At 37.1% G+C, this 15591-nt stretch overlaps 1 protein-coding gene across 1 annotated transcript in view; it reads left to right on the top strand.

The window, feature by feature from the left end:
• The window catches only part of SUGCT (succinyl-CoA:glutarate-CoA transferase), a 278027-nt gene that overhangs the window by 85637 nt on the left and 176799 nt on the right, over window positions 1-15591 (top strand). The window contains exons 9-10 of the mRNA XM_026035002.1: window positions 2736-2807; window positions 6151-6248. Of these exons, the coding sequence (XP_025890787.1) occupies window positions 2736-2807; window positions 6151-6248 (170 nt within the window). The remainder of the gene's footprint in view (window positions 1-2735; window positions 2808-6150; window positions 6249-15591) is intronic.

The raw sequence follows: 15591 nt of genomic DNA, 5'->3' as shown, positions 1-15591 counted from the left end.
GTGAAATGATTTGATGTGATGGACAACAGTTTATCAAAACAAAATCTCATTAAAGTCTGTCTGCACTTTGCCCTGACTCTCCTTTGTATAATAAGAYTGCAAAGCTTTCTGTGACCAGACAGTAACCTGTGGTAACCTGTGGTGTGTGTACATTTATGGGTGATGAATAAAACCATTGTTTTCACCCTTAAACGTTGGCATCAATAGTGTGCTAATAGCATTTACAAGTTTATGCTTTATCAGCAGCAATGACTGGCAACTAATCAGCTGTTTTGTGATGGGACGCTTAGAATAGCGGTCAAAGACATTTGAGCTAAGCTGCATGGAAAAAGACACTGCTGCATTTATTATGATACCATTTTTGTTGTGTAAGGATGCCATGATTGTTGTTTTAGCATTTTAGACATACAATGCAATTAAGAATAATCAGTTTTCCCACACATTCCACACAGCAACCGAAGCGCAAATTCTAATAACTGGGGCCTTAAATTTTGAGTGACTTCCGCCGCCACGCTGGCAGCCCACGGGTGCGGATGGGTGGCCCATAGAGCCGGGCAGCTAGTGAGCGACCACGCTCCTCCTCGAGGAGTCACTCTAAGGAAGAGTGGTGGGCAAGGAGTGAGATGTTTAAGGTTTGCCCACAACGCCAGCTAAAATATATTTTGGCCTGAGGGGAAGAGGATCTGTATACAGCTACATATGACTGCCCTGCGGGGCTTGCAATCTGTAGCAGACACCCAGACTAGAAGCTTAAAAGAATGTGTTAAAGAATTTGCATTTGGTGCTTACTGGAAGCAGTAGGTGGTCATACCAAAAAAAAAAAAAAAAAGAAAGAAAAAAAAAAGTCACATAAGCACACAGATATATGTTGTGCTTACCCCTTTCTTCGTGTGAAATGTGTGTGGCTGGTTGGAGAATTTGAAGCACCAGCACAGACGGATTTGAATTTGGACAGTGGGATTAAGGAAACATATCTTGCCTAYAGCTAAAGGTAGTAAGTTTATACTGACAGTTTCAGTTCATACTCATTCATGCTAAAAGCCAGATTGTTGCTGAAATTTCTGTTCTGAAAAAAGAAATGTCTTAAATATTCTTAGATCAGACTCTGTCTTTTTTTGTGTTAGATAGAAATTTGCATGGACAAATGTATCCAAAAAGTTTATTCTCTCTGCAGTAACACTCAATTTTCCTTTCTGTATTCTTTCCCCATTTTTTCCTGTGTTTACTGCTTTCCTCAGTGTGAGTATGCAGTACCTGTCTATTATGCATGCTTTTAGATATCTACTGTTTTGAGGCTATGTCTATAGTGCTTTTTGTTTTTCTTTTTGCATGCTTGGGACTGAAAGCTTGCTGAGTTTGATCTTCCTTTGCTTAAGAATTTGAGACTCAGGTGGTTAATTAAATGGCAGAAAAATGAATTCCGAAAGATTAGCCTTGATAGGTAGCATTTATCAGGAAATGATTTCTTTAGACAAACATAGAGATGGACAAGAAATGACATTGTAAAGATGACGTATTTGCTCTCATTGCAGTGTGCATACTTTTGCACATACAATTTGAAAGCTTTGAATATTCCTCCTGTGAGTGTAACTGTAACTATGAAAAGTTGCAAGTCAGGGTAGCCTAGTCCAACATTTTGTGAAGAAGAGGAAGCCACAACGGTGAAAAATGACTTTTTATTGTCAGATTTTAATCACATCAGGACATATTTGTGCATTATTTTACCAAAGTGTATAATAAAAATGTATTTCTTTAGTAAATAGCTCATGAGGAAATTTATTTCTGAGAGTGCAAGATGAAATTTATTCTCTGCAAGAAACCAGTGTCAGGCCCAGTGACCATTGTCTGGCCTTTGCATTGAAGTCAAGCACAGGGTGAAAGTGAAAATAGTGAAATAGTGAAATTCTTGGCTGCTCACAGAAGCTGTTGTAATGCCTGTTACTGGACGCTCTGTTCCACACCCTGGTGTTAGGGAGAGTCGAGGCACAGAGAGGAATTCCTACTCACTATCCCATTTTAGAAGATGTCTTGACATTGTGGTAAAAACCATGGATCATGCCAATAACCAATTTTCTTGGTTCCAACCAGTAAGTTGATGTGTCCAGCCTGGCACATGCCACTAGGGCTACTGTAAGGAAACTGAAGGATGAATTCTTAAAACTGGAAAGGAAAATAGTTCCATTTTCTCTAAGAGAAATGGAGTGTTCTCATTTTTGAGAACACTAAGAAAATATTACTTTTTCCTATTACTGAGTGTAGAAATATTTCATAAAAAGTAGAACAGCTCGAGCTAGGGAAGATTTATCTTAGAATACCCTGTAACTTTGTGCCTGTTGTATTCAACCAGAGTCTGGGAGACTTTAGTGCAGCTCTTTGCTCTCAATCAGGCAAAGAGTGAATCTAAATAAATGACTTTTAGCAACTAAGTGTTACCCTGGTAAATGATCCTCAGACCCTGTGCGTGTGGATCACATTTACAAATAGGTTCAAAATGCAAAGGCAAATAAGCTTTTAATGAAAATAAGTACTCAAGTCTAGAAAAATCAAAAGGACCATTTTTGTATAAATTACTGACATTTCCTCCATGTGGATGAGTCACTTTTATTGAACTAGAGATTTAATTTGAAAATATTTGTTTAAGGAATGTAATCAAACTTTATTTACAATGTTATCACCTGAGAAATGTGCTTTGATTTTGTATTTTAGCCACATCTTATCACCTACCTTTCTTCCAGGCTTTTAAGACCAAGGATGCCTACCTTGTGGTGGGAGCTGGAAACAATCATCAGTTTGATATTGTCTGCAAGGTAAGGCTGTTCTAGATTGACAATACAGCAAGAGGAGAGTTGTGCATAGTTCATTAAGGACTGGAAAATGTAGTAAGAAAACAATGCAGTTGTGAGTGTTTTACCCTTTCTTATCTCTTAATGCGTTTGGGCGGACGTATCTCCACCTACACTTCCCTGAAGAGGTCTGCTCTCCTTTCCTTGAATTGCCTCTCTCGTTTTTAAGCCATAAGTCAAGCTGTCCAAAATCAACCAGCTCAGCAATTCTTCTGTTGTTGTTTGTTTCTTTGTTTTTTTTTTCTTTTTTTTTCTTAATAAAGGTGTCCAACCACTCTAATGTGGTCATTATATTCATATGAAGAAAGATTAATGACTGAATAAGCGTCTAGCTACCACACGGTTGTGGTTAAATCTTTCTAAGAAACAGTTTTCCTATTTGTTTTTAAAAAGACTAGCAGTTTTACCATTATCAAATTATCATAGACACGGTTTTGRGCTTCTAAGTTGCTGAGAAACTGAGGGAGGTAGAAGCCAATGGACAGCCATGCGCACTGTTAGAGATGTTCTACCCTAAGTCAAAGGTGATTTGGAACTAACAACATAGTAAAGGGCAGAGTCAATAAAGTAAGAGGAATTTTTAATTACAGGAAGGCCCTCAACAGCCTGGTGAWTCTTTAGTAAATACTAATAACTCTAATTCAAACATTGGAACTGCTACTAGGGAACCTTTTTAAGATGTGTTGGTGGAAAAAATACGGAATATGTGGAAGCTGTTGCCCTGAAGACACATGCTCAAGAGATGTAACAGCTGGCTGAAGCTATCAACAATTGCAAACATTCTGCTTCTACCGTATCATTTCAGACAAGCAGTGAGCAAGCAAGATTGAAAAAAAAAATCACAGAGATCTTTTAAAAGCCAGGAAAAACTAACTGTAACTCCTTTGGGGACTTGGATAATTGCTAAAAACTTTGTGACACTACTGGCTGAAACACATTTCATAGCAATAACGTATTGCAAAACTGCATCCCGACGTGGAACTGCTTCAGTCTAAGTGGGAATACTGAACGAGAGTCTTCATAAAGTGCTTTTGTGTCAAACAAAGGATAATACAAACAATTTTCCAAGTGTTGGGAGGGGAAATGCAGGCAGCGTGAACGCATGAATGTGCGTTCTTAGATGTGCACTGTAAATGCCAACTATCCTGTAACTGAGCTTGAAAGAAGACCTAGAAAAGGAGAACAGCAATTTCATTCCAAATGGTCACAGTGAAATAAAGAAAATAACATTGGCAGCATGATGCAGAAAGATGAATGGCACATTAATGAATGTCTTCTCAAACATGCATTTGTTAGTCACAAAAAATTTATAGGGACATATATAGACATGCGGCCTTAAAACAGATGGATATTAAGTTAAAGCAGAAATCAGTAATGTTAATTAAAACAGTATAGTGAGCAATTCCATATGATCATTTTTCATATAACTCATCGAATGAAAGCATAGTTTTCTTAGATATTTCTCAGTTGTTTAAGCTGTCGTAAGTAAATACTTATGATCATTTRTTTTGAACAACCTTCTATGATTTTTTTCCAAAAGCCATGATTTGTAACTCCCCAAAGTAACGGTGTTATAAAGAGGAAATCATTTTAAGKGGGTACATATATTATTGTTCAATTTTCAGACAGGAGAAAAATTGTCTAAAGCTAGATTGTGATATAAGATGATTTTTCGTACAGTAGGTTATGTAAACCTCAAGGAAAAGAGAGTATGCAGTGAACTAAGTGTTGATGGAAAAAGCTAGATTCATATTTTGTGTTCCTYGCAGATAAAAATCTGTAAAAAAATGTTAAATTATAGTTGTTTTAGCATATCTCTTTTATCTCCTATTAGTTTCCATGCTTTTGTCACTCTAGGTGAATACCTCTTTTGCCGATGAAGATGTCAACAGCTACTCACTTAACGGCTAACTACGCCCATGTCCTTATTCCCACCAGCTAACTGAGCAGTCACTAAATGCTAGTGGCCTGGGTCTGAACCACTTGGGAGGGGATTAGTAGAATTTTAAATYTGAGGCAAATTCAAGAGAGATTGACACCAATCTGTGTGTTTTATGTGTTGTGGTAGATATGTTTATGGATTCAAAGGATGACTGGAGAAGTTGATGAAAAAGCATTAAGAAAAAGTATCACTAAATACATAGAAACCACCAGCTCAGAAAGGCTTTAGTCTAAAGGCAGTTGAAGCTTGGATGAATATTAAGGAGGTATCAAACATACGGGTCTGGCTGCTTTACTCTTCCAAAGCATCAGCACTCAGCCATTTGCTGAGATGGGAAGGTGTTCTATAAGGACTTCGGTGTTCAGTTAGCAATATTTTCCTTATAAGCCATCTTGGAAATGGCCCAGGAAAAATGTAACATTTTTAAAATGATTATAAGGCTTAGCACAAGAAAAATGGATTTTAAGTGAAATTTAGTGAGTAAAAATACATGAAGAATACATGACCAACTTTTCCTTTCTAAGATTCTTTTCTATCTTCTTCAGTAGCTAATTTTTTTTATTATTATTAAATTTGAGAAATACAATTAATTCCATTTATTTATGTTCTGTTTAAATACATTGTGGCATGAACAGATATATAGTAAATATTGATTGTCCACATGGCTAATCTGTCTCATAAATGCCCCTACAAAACTTCCAGTCTCATTCTCTACATTTAATTCCCTTTATGGTCTAGCTCAAATTGTCTTTGCATGACGATTAAATTTTTAACATGCCAAGTGGGAGTTACATGTAGAAGATATATTTCTCCTTTCTGGGAGGTTATAACTCCAATTTTCTTATTAATTCTTTTTGAAGAAATCATAAAGAAAAACTATGATGTTTCAATAGAAAAACACATTTTCTTTTGKTTTTTTTTGTGTTTTTGTCAGAAATTGCTTGAACAGAGAAGAAATATGTTTAGACGTGGCTTTTTTCAGTCTAGTATAAATATCAAGTAGCCTCATATTTCTTATTCAGTGTAATATAACTGAGTGCAGTATAGTCCCACAGATCTCTCTAACCTTAAGATAATAATTTACAGTCTTGGTAATGGTCTGTCATATAGGAACAAGAGTCTTTTCTGGCTAGGAGTGAAAGCTATGGACTAAGATTGGGATCTTCAGTTTAATTTCTCTCTTTTTCTGTGCTAGTTATATAACAGTGAATAAGTAGCATTGCATTTTCTCAACTTCCTAGTCCCTATGAAAATATTAATTAGAAGTAGGATTATTTGGAAAGCTATCTTCAATTGATAATAATTTTTYTTGGCTATACAAATGATCTCCTGCCAAGCGTATTTCTCACCTTTATTTTTTCTTAGATCCTGGATTTACCTGAAGTTAGCAAGGATTCCAGATACAAAACAAACAAACTCAGAGTCCAGAACAGAGAAGAACTTATTGAAATATTATCAACTCGGTAAGTTCATTAAAAAGTAAAAATGACATTCACTCCGTTATTGAAAATAGTCAAGTTCACATCACACGAAAATTTTACTTCTTTTTTTGAGATACTTTATTTTTTAAAAGTATTAAAAGTACTTCAGTATATTGTGTTTTGCACACAGAYTACAGAGTCTAGGAAGAATCCGAAACATAATTTTAAGTATTCAGAGACTGTTTTGATATATCATCAGTAACTTGAGTTCCAGTTAAACCAATCAGAACTTCTTGCTTTTCCAGACCAGTGTAACTCCTGTAAATCAAATGCTTACAGGATACCTTGCTTCCTCTATGAGTGTGATTTTTAAGTATATACTGATTTCTGTATCCAAGGGAGTCCTACTTAATGCAGCTCCCTTGCTACTGGTTCTGCTGGCAGTACTTGGTGTCRGAATTTGCCTTCTGAAATAAAAGGGTTTATGCTTATTCTGTATGGGAATCATCTTTCCAAGCACCTTAATTTTCTAAGTATCTGCAAAATTAACTGAGACAGTTAAAGAAGCTTTTACTTGAAGTATTAAAATAACTTAGTTATTATCTTCCTCATTCTGTCTCTTTGAGAAGACACTATTTCTGTGGAATCCTTCTCTGTTTGATGAGGAAGAGGATGATAAAATTTATCACATGAGAAAAATAAATAAATAATAAAAAAAAAAAACAGGACCAGCCAGATCATGTCTTGTTCTAGCTAAAACTATGAATCTGTTGAGGAATCTGTGTAAGGTTACCCAAAAGTGGCTTCATGTTTTTGGGGAAGAGGAGAGAAGATGTTATGTCCAGAATGTCAATGATTCCTGTAAAGTTGTATGATTGAGACTTTGAAGCTGTGGCATGTGTGAGTTTTTGTTAAGAAGTGTGTAATGATTATCATTCAGACAGATTATTTGTTTACTTGGGAGCTCTAAGTCAGTTGCCTCTGCATTTCATCTGAGGACACAGTTTCAGTATTAAACTACTTCCTCTACTGCCAACTCCACACATTTTTTTTGAGACTGAGATCTGGAAAAACCTTGCATTAAAGAACATATAGAAAAAAAAATGCCTCTTCCTGTTTCTTTGCACTTTTTGTCTTTGCCTTACCTGTCTATTTGTAGGTATCTTGTACTTGGTGAAATATTGAAATCCAAGGTGACTTTGCATTTCAAAAAAACAGTCGTGAAACTATTCATTATAAACCTTTGAGCTCATTTTTCGTTTCCTATTATAAATGTAACGTGATGGCATAGATGAACCCACTCATCCTATAATTTTTAAGCCTTTAAAAGGGAATAATATTGTTTTGACCTACTTTTGAGCTGTGACGTTCTTGAGACTTAGTCTTAGTTTCAAAGTTGATTTTTGTAGAGTGACTACTTGGAGTTCATTTCATTTTTGAGGACAAAAATATTTGCCTCTGACTTATCCAGGCACACATTAGGAGAGTGTTGTTTTACTGTCTGTGGATCAATTACTGAAAAGAGTTTTCTATGTTATTGATTTTGAATGTGGATTTCTTGGGTGAAATATTTGAGTAAGATGCTAAAGTTCAAGGTTCTCTGAATGGATCACCAGATTTTTAATTTTTTATGCATATAACTGTTAGTTCACTGTCTTACCTTATTGCCGATTCAGTTACTGCTTTGTATTTCCTCTGTCAGAGTTCAGCATCTGTTAAATGATCTGTTAGTATCACTTAAGCTGAATTTCTGTGTAACTTATATGCAAGTGCAGATGCAAGTATGTACATGCTCTTAGTGTGGACACTTCCAGTAGTATTCTGTTATATCTTATTATTGTGAATTCATCTGGCATTCAGTTTTGAAACACTGACTATAACAAACATCTTTGGCATACTAGGGGGTATTACATATATTTTCATGCACCCTCCRCAGTAATTTTGCTTTTATTTGCCAATGCACTGTTTGCAAAGTTCTATGTGGTTTCTTTTTTTTTGCTGTAGTTACCTAGAGAAGGAAATGAACAGTTGTCAATGCTGAAAAATGTCATCCCATGAGAAATAAGGGGAAATGACAAAATAGCAATGACAAGATTCCACCAAAAAAGATCTTAGTTAAAATACAGATTGCTAGATATTATTGCAGGTTCTATAGCACAGAAGATCAAGGCTTAAGGTGTATTAGTTGATAATAAATGTCTCCAATCCTACTAGTTACACTCACTGTATCTACTGTACTATCCATCCATGGTGAATTTATGGACACATGAGCTGGAGCAGTTTAGAAGAATTGTGATTACCAGAGCAGTGAGATYTACTGTCATCATACCACATTTGAGATGAACCTGTCCTTTGTGTGCTGAAAGGCAAAGAGGAATATAAAAGTCTTTTAAGGATTTAGTTAGGCCTTTCATCCATGACTCCTTTTGGTGTTTCATTGGGCAGGCTGCATCTAATATGAGCTGCAGAAAAGTTTTGTGTGGGGTATTGTTGCAAGGGAATTAGCAAGCAGGAWTTTTTTTTCACTTTTTTTGTATAGGAATCTGATGATTCCTGAGTGTTCCCTCTCTTTTTAATATATTCAGAAAAATAAATGGAAATTATGGTCGMATAGCGGAATGATTTGAAAATGTTGTTGCTGATAAGACAGTCAAAAAATTAACGTATGTAGCCTGTCCCAGCATCTTAACAAGTGTTTATAGTGACTATAAACAATGAGAGGAAACATTTTTTTTTGGTCTCCTTCTCTTTCTCATAACTTATTTTTGCACCATATTCAGTTTATACATCCTTGCTGTCCATCTAAGTTATTGGTATTTTAAAAATTACTTGTATGGTAGAGATTTGGAACTCTACCATCCATCTATCATTACAGTTGCTCAGTAGATATTTGTGCACTTTCTTTCCAAGCTGTTGATGCCAATATAATCTTGTTGAATTGAGGTACCTAATACAGTCTTCTGTTGGCTGGGCTTGCATTGACCTATGTAATCTGTCCCCTTCCAGGATCACAGGAATATTTGGAGTTCTTTCTGTATGTATGAGTTATCTTTTCCTKTCCTATTTTTCTTAAATTCCAAAATTTACTGACTGACTTCAATTCATGAGCCCTTAATAGGGGCAGAAAGAAGGATTCATAACCTCTTCCTCTTCAGGACAAGGATTTCCCAGGTTTTACTTAGGGAGAGATGTTTAGACCTACTCTGAGGGTGAGGAATTCCCAGAAGTCCTGAGCATTTAATTCACTGCATGTGTACAGCAAAAATTTTTGAAAACATCTGAACTCCGAACGCCAAGGTGGTAGGAGATGCCTTTCATTTGCTAGGGTAAATGTTAAGCAATTGAGATTCTTTGGCCAGAGTTTTGTTCTACAAATGTGCACAAAGGAAACACTGGTACAATTGGTCAGCGTTAAAGAATGCTATTTTTTAAAAAAAGGGCCCATATCTTGGGAATTTTTGACTCAAATGACCTCTAATTTAGATCAATAATTCTACTCACCACCTGCAGTAACTGTACAAGATTTCAAGGCGTTTGGATAAGCATGGGGATTATAGAGCACTTAGAAGAAATTGACCTTTAAACAGAAGAGTTTTCAGAAAGGTGTGAAATGACCTATTCATCACAGTCAGATGTCCTGAGCTKAGTGAGAATACAGCATGGAGATGAATATGGCTTGAAAGATAAATATAGCTTGAAACAACAGTTCAGAGCGGTGTGAATTGCTCCGTGCCTTTCAGAAAGAGTTTTCTCATTCCTTCTCTCCCCTGACAGATCTGAAGAGTGAAGCACATCTATCCTCAGCTCTTCACCCTAGCCTCTGTGTGCTTTCTGTCTGCTTCCAACATCCCAGCTCTCTCTACGGAGGCCGCATGAAAGAGAGGGAGAAAGAGGAGGAAGGAAGGAGGGCAGGCGGGGAGGATAAATTCACATTCCTCTGGAGATCGTCGGATCTCCGTGAGAAAGATTGGCACATTGACCACTCCAGAAGGATATGCTGCATCTGGGAGACCGGCTTCTTACCTGGGGCTAATGGGAGGGAGTTACAGGAAACAGCCCTGGACCTTTAGAGAGGTGGAGTGGTTTTAGTTCCCATCTTCTGTCAGGAAGTGAATGCAGTGTTGGAAAGACCACTAGGTCATAGTAGAAGCACAAGGAAGAAGAATATAGGAACACAGAATATAGTACACCCTTTCCTATCAGTCCTATTACCCCTTTCCCATCTCTTGCCCTGTTCTCCCCTTTCCTTTTTCCTGTTGCCATCATCATCTTCCACTTACTATTGTTTTCCCAACTTATTTCCTCTTTCTCCTCCTGTTGCCAACAYTTGCACATCTACTATGTTTGCTTTACAAAAGAAAAGGAGAGAGAAAAAAAGGGAGTTTCAGTGCCTTCTGGATCTTCCTCTTCACGTAGGTGGTGTTTTCCCCAAATGGAAATGAACCAGAACCCTGACAAAAGCAAATTGCCTCCGAATGGCTCCTTGTCTTGGACGTGTGCCAAGAGCCAAATTTAAAATGACCCAACCTGGGTGGAGGTCGGGTTCAATGGCTACTACAGAGGCCCCTGAGACTTCCAGCTCATGTGAGAACTGACAGACTACAGAGCATTTTGGTTTTTATGTTTCCAGTGCAAACCTCTGGTTTRTGAGTTAGATGCACATCCATCCAAGAGAAGCAAGTTTTAATTGTTGCTCCCTTTCCTCCTCTCTCTGTCTTTGATTCCTCTGAAACTGAATGGTACCAGGCACAATTTGGGATATTTCTATATATATACTTACATATATGTTTATATATATATGCAAACAGACACATACATATAGTGTATGTAATTTGAGATACATCTGTGCAGAAGTTGGTATAATGCCAGTTTCAGGAGAAGCTGTTCTGGGGAAGGGAGCTGAATCTGTTGACCTCCTCCTTCAAATTATTCCTGAATGTGAACATTAATCCCACCTTGCACCTCAGTAGTGCAGACACGTTTTAAGACAGTCCAGGTAAATGTATACTCCAAAGTACTTACGGAAATGTACCTCTAAGTGGAACAGAGTGTGTGAGGTTGTACGTGAGCATGGGGGAAYGGGAATGGGGGACATTCCCCAGCCTTTCAAGTGAAGCAGCTAGTGTAATGAAAAACACATAAATTCATCACGATTAGGGCTCCTGCAGCTACAGCTAAATGAATCCACTGTGTCTAGAGAGCTAAATGAGTGTAGACTTAAAATCATAAGTGTTAGGGCTGGAAGTGATTCAGGGTGGAGCTTCTATTCCTAGCACTTACATCTTAAAGCCCTTCTTGACTGCACCACAGCTGCATGCTGCATGTGTAAGTGTGAAGGGAAAAGAAATGAGCAGGAAGGAAACACAGAGGAACCTGATCCTCAGTTAATGAGGTCTCTGCTAAATTATTTCCACCAAATAACAGAGGAGGAGAGCACCTAAGAAGAAAGGGTATTGTAAAATATTTAATTGCCTGATGAGAAGCACTGTTAAATTCACATTTGGTGAGGCACTCCCATTCCTTGTAAATACCCTTGCTCCTCGCCACCCCTTTTTTTTCCCCCAAGCTGGGGCCCTCGAGATTGAAGTCACTGCTGCTGACTTCACAGAAATGGGCMTCTGCTTGCCTGCCCCTGCAGCAGGACAAGTATGAGGGACATGAAAGCTGCTTGAGATCAGCCTAGTGCWGCTGAGGCTGTTTACTCTCCTCAGTCCTCCACTCTGCTCTCAGTGAAGAGCTGGTCGAGCTGTTTGGGCTCCTGAACTGCTACAGCATGTTTTAAAATGCTTCCACTCAGTGAATGTGCAACTGAGGGAGACCAAGGATCTCCCAAGTATCTGATTTTTGGCTTAGGTAAGGTAATGTTTATTTTCTGTGCTTTCTTTTTCTCCTTAGTTAGTAAATTTCTAAGCATTTTCAGATGCAAGTGTGATGCTCTTTTTTTTTTTTTTTTTTTTTTGGTAAAGAGATCTGCTGTCTTTCCCCCTCCCTCCCAGATAACATGTATTACAAGGCTCTTGAAATCAAGGGAAATTTTTCCATTATTTTTTTCTGAAGGATGTCCCTTGTCAGACTTTACTGTACCTGACTAGTTAAAAAGAAGAGCAACAAAATCAATTTCACTTATTCTGAATCTGCTATTACACATGTTCATGTAGCTGGTTTTCACTTAATTTTGGCTCCCTCTGCCCTAATTAAAAAATCTATAGCCCATTTGCTTAACTGAGAGAGGGAGAGGAGGATTTGGGGAAAGGACTACATTTAAAATATGTGCATAGTCTAACATTTTCTGAATCCAACCAGAGCTAGTCCTGGAACRTGCTGGATTTTGCTATGCGAAAGTTATAGAAACATTTATATTTTACAATATGGTCATGTATTCATCTCTCCTGTATACTGTTCTATAAAAATTATATATGATTTTAAAACAGTATGCAAAATACCATGAAGAAATGTGAATGTGTGTTCATGTATAGCACAAATCCCACACATAAAGGGAAGAATTTATCAATATTTATATTTCAAACTCACTATATTAATATTTAAAGCATGTAGACATTTAAAACAAGTCTCAGRATGCATTTGTGACATATACATGTCTCTGGGCTGTACTTTATGTACATATYACTTATAATCTGCTGTCTGTGGCATCTTTTATGGTAGCCCACATATTCATCAGTAAAGCATGTCAGTACAATGAAGTTGACCCCAAAGATTTCCAAGATCTATTGTGGTATGTTGAGTRATTCATCAGTAACCAAGAAGAGACTAATTTCACACTAACATGGAGACACTTGCAGAATACGGAATAAATAGTGGAGCAAACACTTTAAAAACTCTAATTGTGTATTTATTGTACACTAAGGGATGGTGATGCACTATATGAATTTTTGAAACAATTTTTTTCTACAATTTTATTTTGTATAATGTCTTCCACAGTGTTAGAAAGTGTACAAAATATTTTATATATTAAAAAATTATTAGTTAATAGTGAAGTTAAAGAAATTGCAAATTAGGAGGCAATTGGGGAAAAAAAAGATGCAGAGTGCATCTCTCAAACGTGGGTCATGCTAGATAACACAAAAATGCTGTGGATTTTAGGAAGTACATAGGAGGTATTCTTGATTGACCATGTGTTTAAAAAAAAAAAAAAAAAAAAAATCCCATGACAGAATGGTAGATGTAATTCTTCCCTCTCCATGTGGTAGATGTCCAAATTACTTTAATTGACGGAAGCTTCATCTGGAGCAGAGAGAAAAGAGCAATATTTTGGTAGTTTTTCCAAGTGTATTTGGAATGTAATTGGGTGGTTTTATCCTTTAGAGAGATAGGAGGGCATGCGCTTGTCTGATATAGCAATGATGGCATCTTGCCTGAGAGATATGGAAAACAGGATATTTACAAAGAATATATGCAAGTGGATTCATTCACGCTTTAGAAATCTTTATTTTGGTGAAAGATGAAATACAAAACTAATCCCAAACAAACAAAATGCTTTCCTGATACCACGTTTCAGACATATTATGAAAGCTGCTTTATGAATGCCAGTATGTGGTTGATACTAGAATCATAGAATCCTTAAGGTTGGAAGGGACCTCTAGAGATCATCTATTCCAACCTGCCCTGCACACGCAGGGTCACCTAGAGCATGTGGCACAGGATTGCATCCAAGTGGGTTTCGAAGATCTCTAGAGAAGGAGATGATGAAGGTGATTTCTCGTTAGCAGGTGTGTCTTACCACCTCTGTGGCATATCCCATGGGAAGATGATCACGAGACACTTGAACTAAGTAGGCTCTGAAGCATAACTGTTGCCAGGTGGGGTACAGCGAGGACTAACTATGTTGTTTCCCTCATGTTCTCTGTGACTTTGRTGGTGTTCTGAACTCCCAGTGCTACTGCTTTGTTCTTAGTAATTCCGTGTATGCTATAGTGCAGTCCTCTGCTACTGTCTCCCTTCTTTCCTGTTCTAGTAGTGAGAAATGGCAGATAYTTTGTCTTTTTGCCTTGATTGGTCAGTTAAAGAAAAAAGATTCCTTGATTACTAAAACAGAAGGAAACATCCTTTTCTGGAGGTCTTCAAAACCTGCCTGGATGYGACCCTGTGTCACATGCTGTGGGTGTCCCTGCTGGAGCAGGGGGGTTGGACTAGAGGATCTCTAGAGGTGCCTTCCAACCTCAACCATTCTGTGATTCTGTGAAAATAAGTTTACACAGATAATCAGAAAGGTGAGAAATTTCTTGCAACTTAATGGAAATCGTAGGTATTGGATCGCAGTAATGGATCTTTAACTCATTACTACTATTTAATTGAAGAGAATTAAAAGAGATGCGAGTTGGACAYGTTCTTTTTTAGGGCAATTAATGATGCAGTCTACCCTTAACTTCTAGACTCATCTAGCCCAAATATAGAAACATAACTAAAATTTAGAAAAGGTACTGTAGATAAATCTCAAAATGATTTCTACCTTGTTACTTTGCATTTAAAGGAGTGTTACCAGTTTAGGTTGAAGTGGAAACAAAATTTCATTAGTGGAAGCAAATGGAGGTGTTTTCCTGAGGAGATCTTGGGTAATGTCACTTTCAGATGCCCCAGGCAAAGCACTTGCTTGTGTGTGTCTACCTCTTTCTGTACTTAGACATCCAGAAATTCTATGTTCTGCTTTGCAGGGCAGCAATTCATCTGCAGAGCTGRTTGTTTCAGGTTTTTGAAATTTGCAGCAAAAATGTCTTCATAAATTTGACAGGTGATTATTAGAAATGGTTAGGAAGTGGATTTAGGTCTTGTTGTTTTAGGAAACAAAATTGCACTTGTGGGTTGTGTAAAGTCTTTTGTTTGATGTTTGAATTTCAAACTTACACTAACCACATTAGGCTGTTTCTTATACTGTTCTGCATTTATTTATTTATTTATTTAGCATTAATCTATTGAGTGGATAGAGTTTTTTTTTGTAATTGTTCTTGCTAAATATAAGAATTTGGCAAGAAGTACTTAGTTTCATTCTTCCCAAAAAAGAAGATTTCAATTTGTTCACCTCATTAGCCCTTGCTAAACTACCTGTTCTTGTAACATTTTTAAACATGATATATTTTTATTCTGGATTTTTAATTTTAAAGGTCACAGGATGTGATGGATCAGTTTGCTCTCACAGCTTTAGTATCCTTGTAAGTGCTGCGTAGTTCAGTCTCAGAGGGATGAGAATTCTGCCTAAAATATGAAATTAGACATCACGAACACTACTAATTTACCTAGTTAAGGGAAGACCTTATAGGCTTTGCAATGAAGGTCCTAGCAATGGATTTGTTTTCCATCTTAGTACATATCCTGCTTTTTTTTTTTCTTTTTTCCTCCTTTTCCCAAGTGGTTTTAGAAAGAGCCTTCAGTC

This window comes from Nothoprocta perdicaria, unplaced genomic scaffold (assembly GCF_003342845.1).
Source record: "Nothoprocta perdicaria isolate Ctin4 unplaced genomic scaffold, notPer1 scaffold_154, whole genome shotgun sequence".
In the NCBI taxonomy this organism is placed as follows: Eukaryota; Metazoa; Chordata; class Aves; order Tinamiformes; family Tinamidae; genus Nothoprocta; species Nothoprocta perdicaria.
This window is presented reverse-complemented; position numbering and strand designations above follow the sequence as displayed.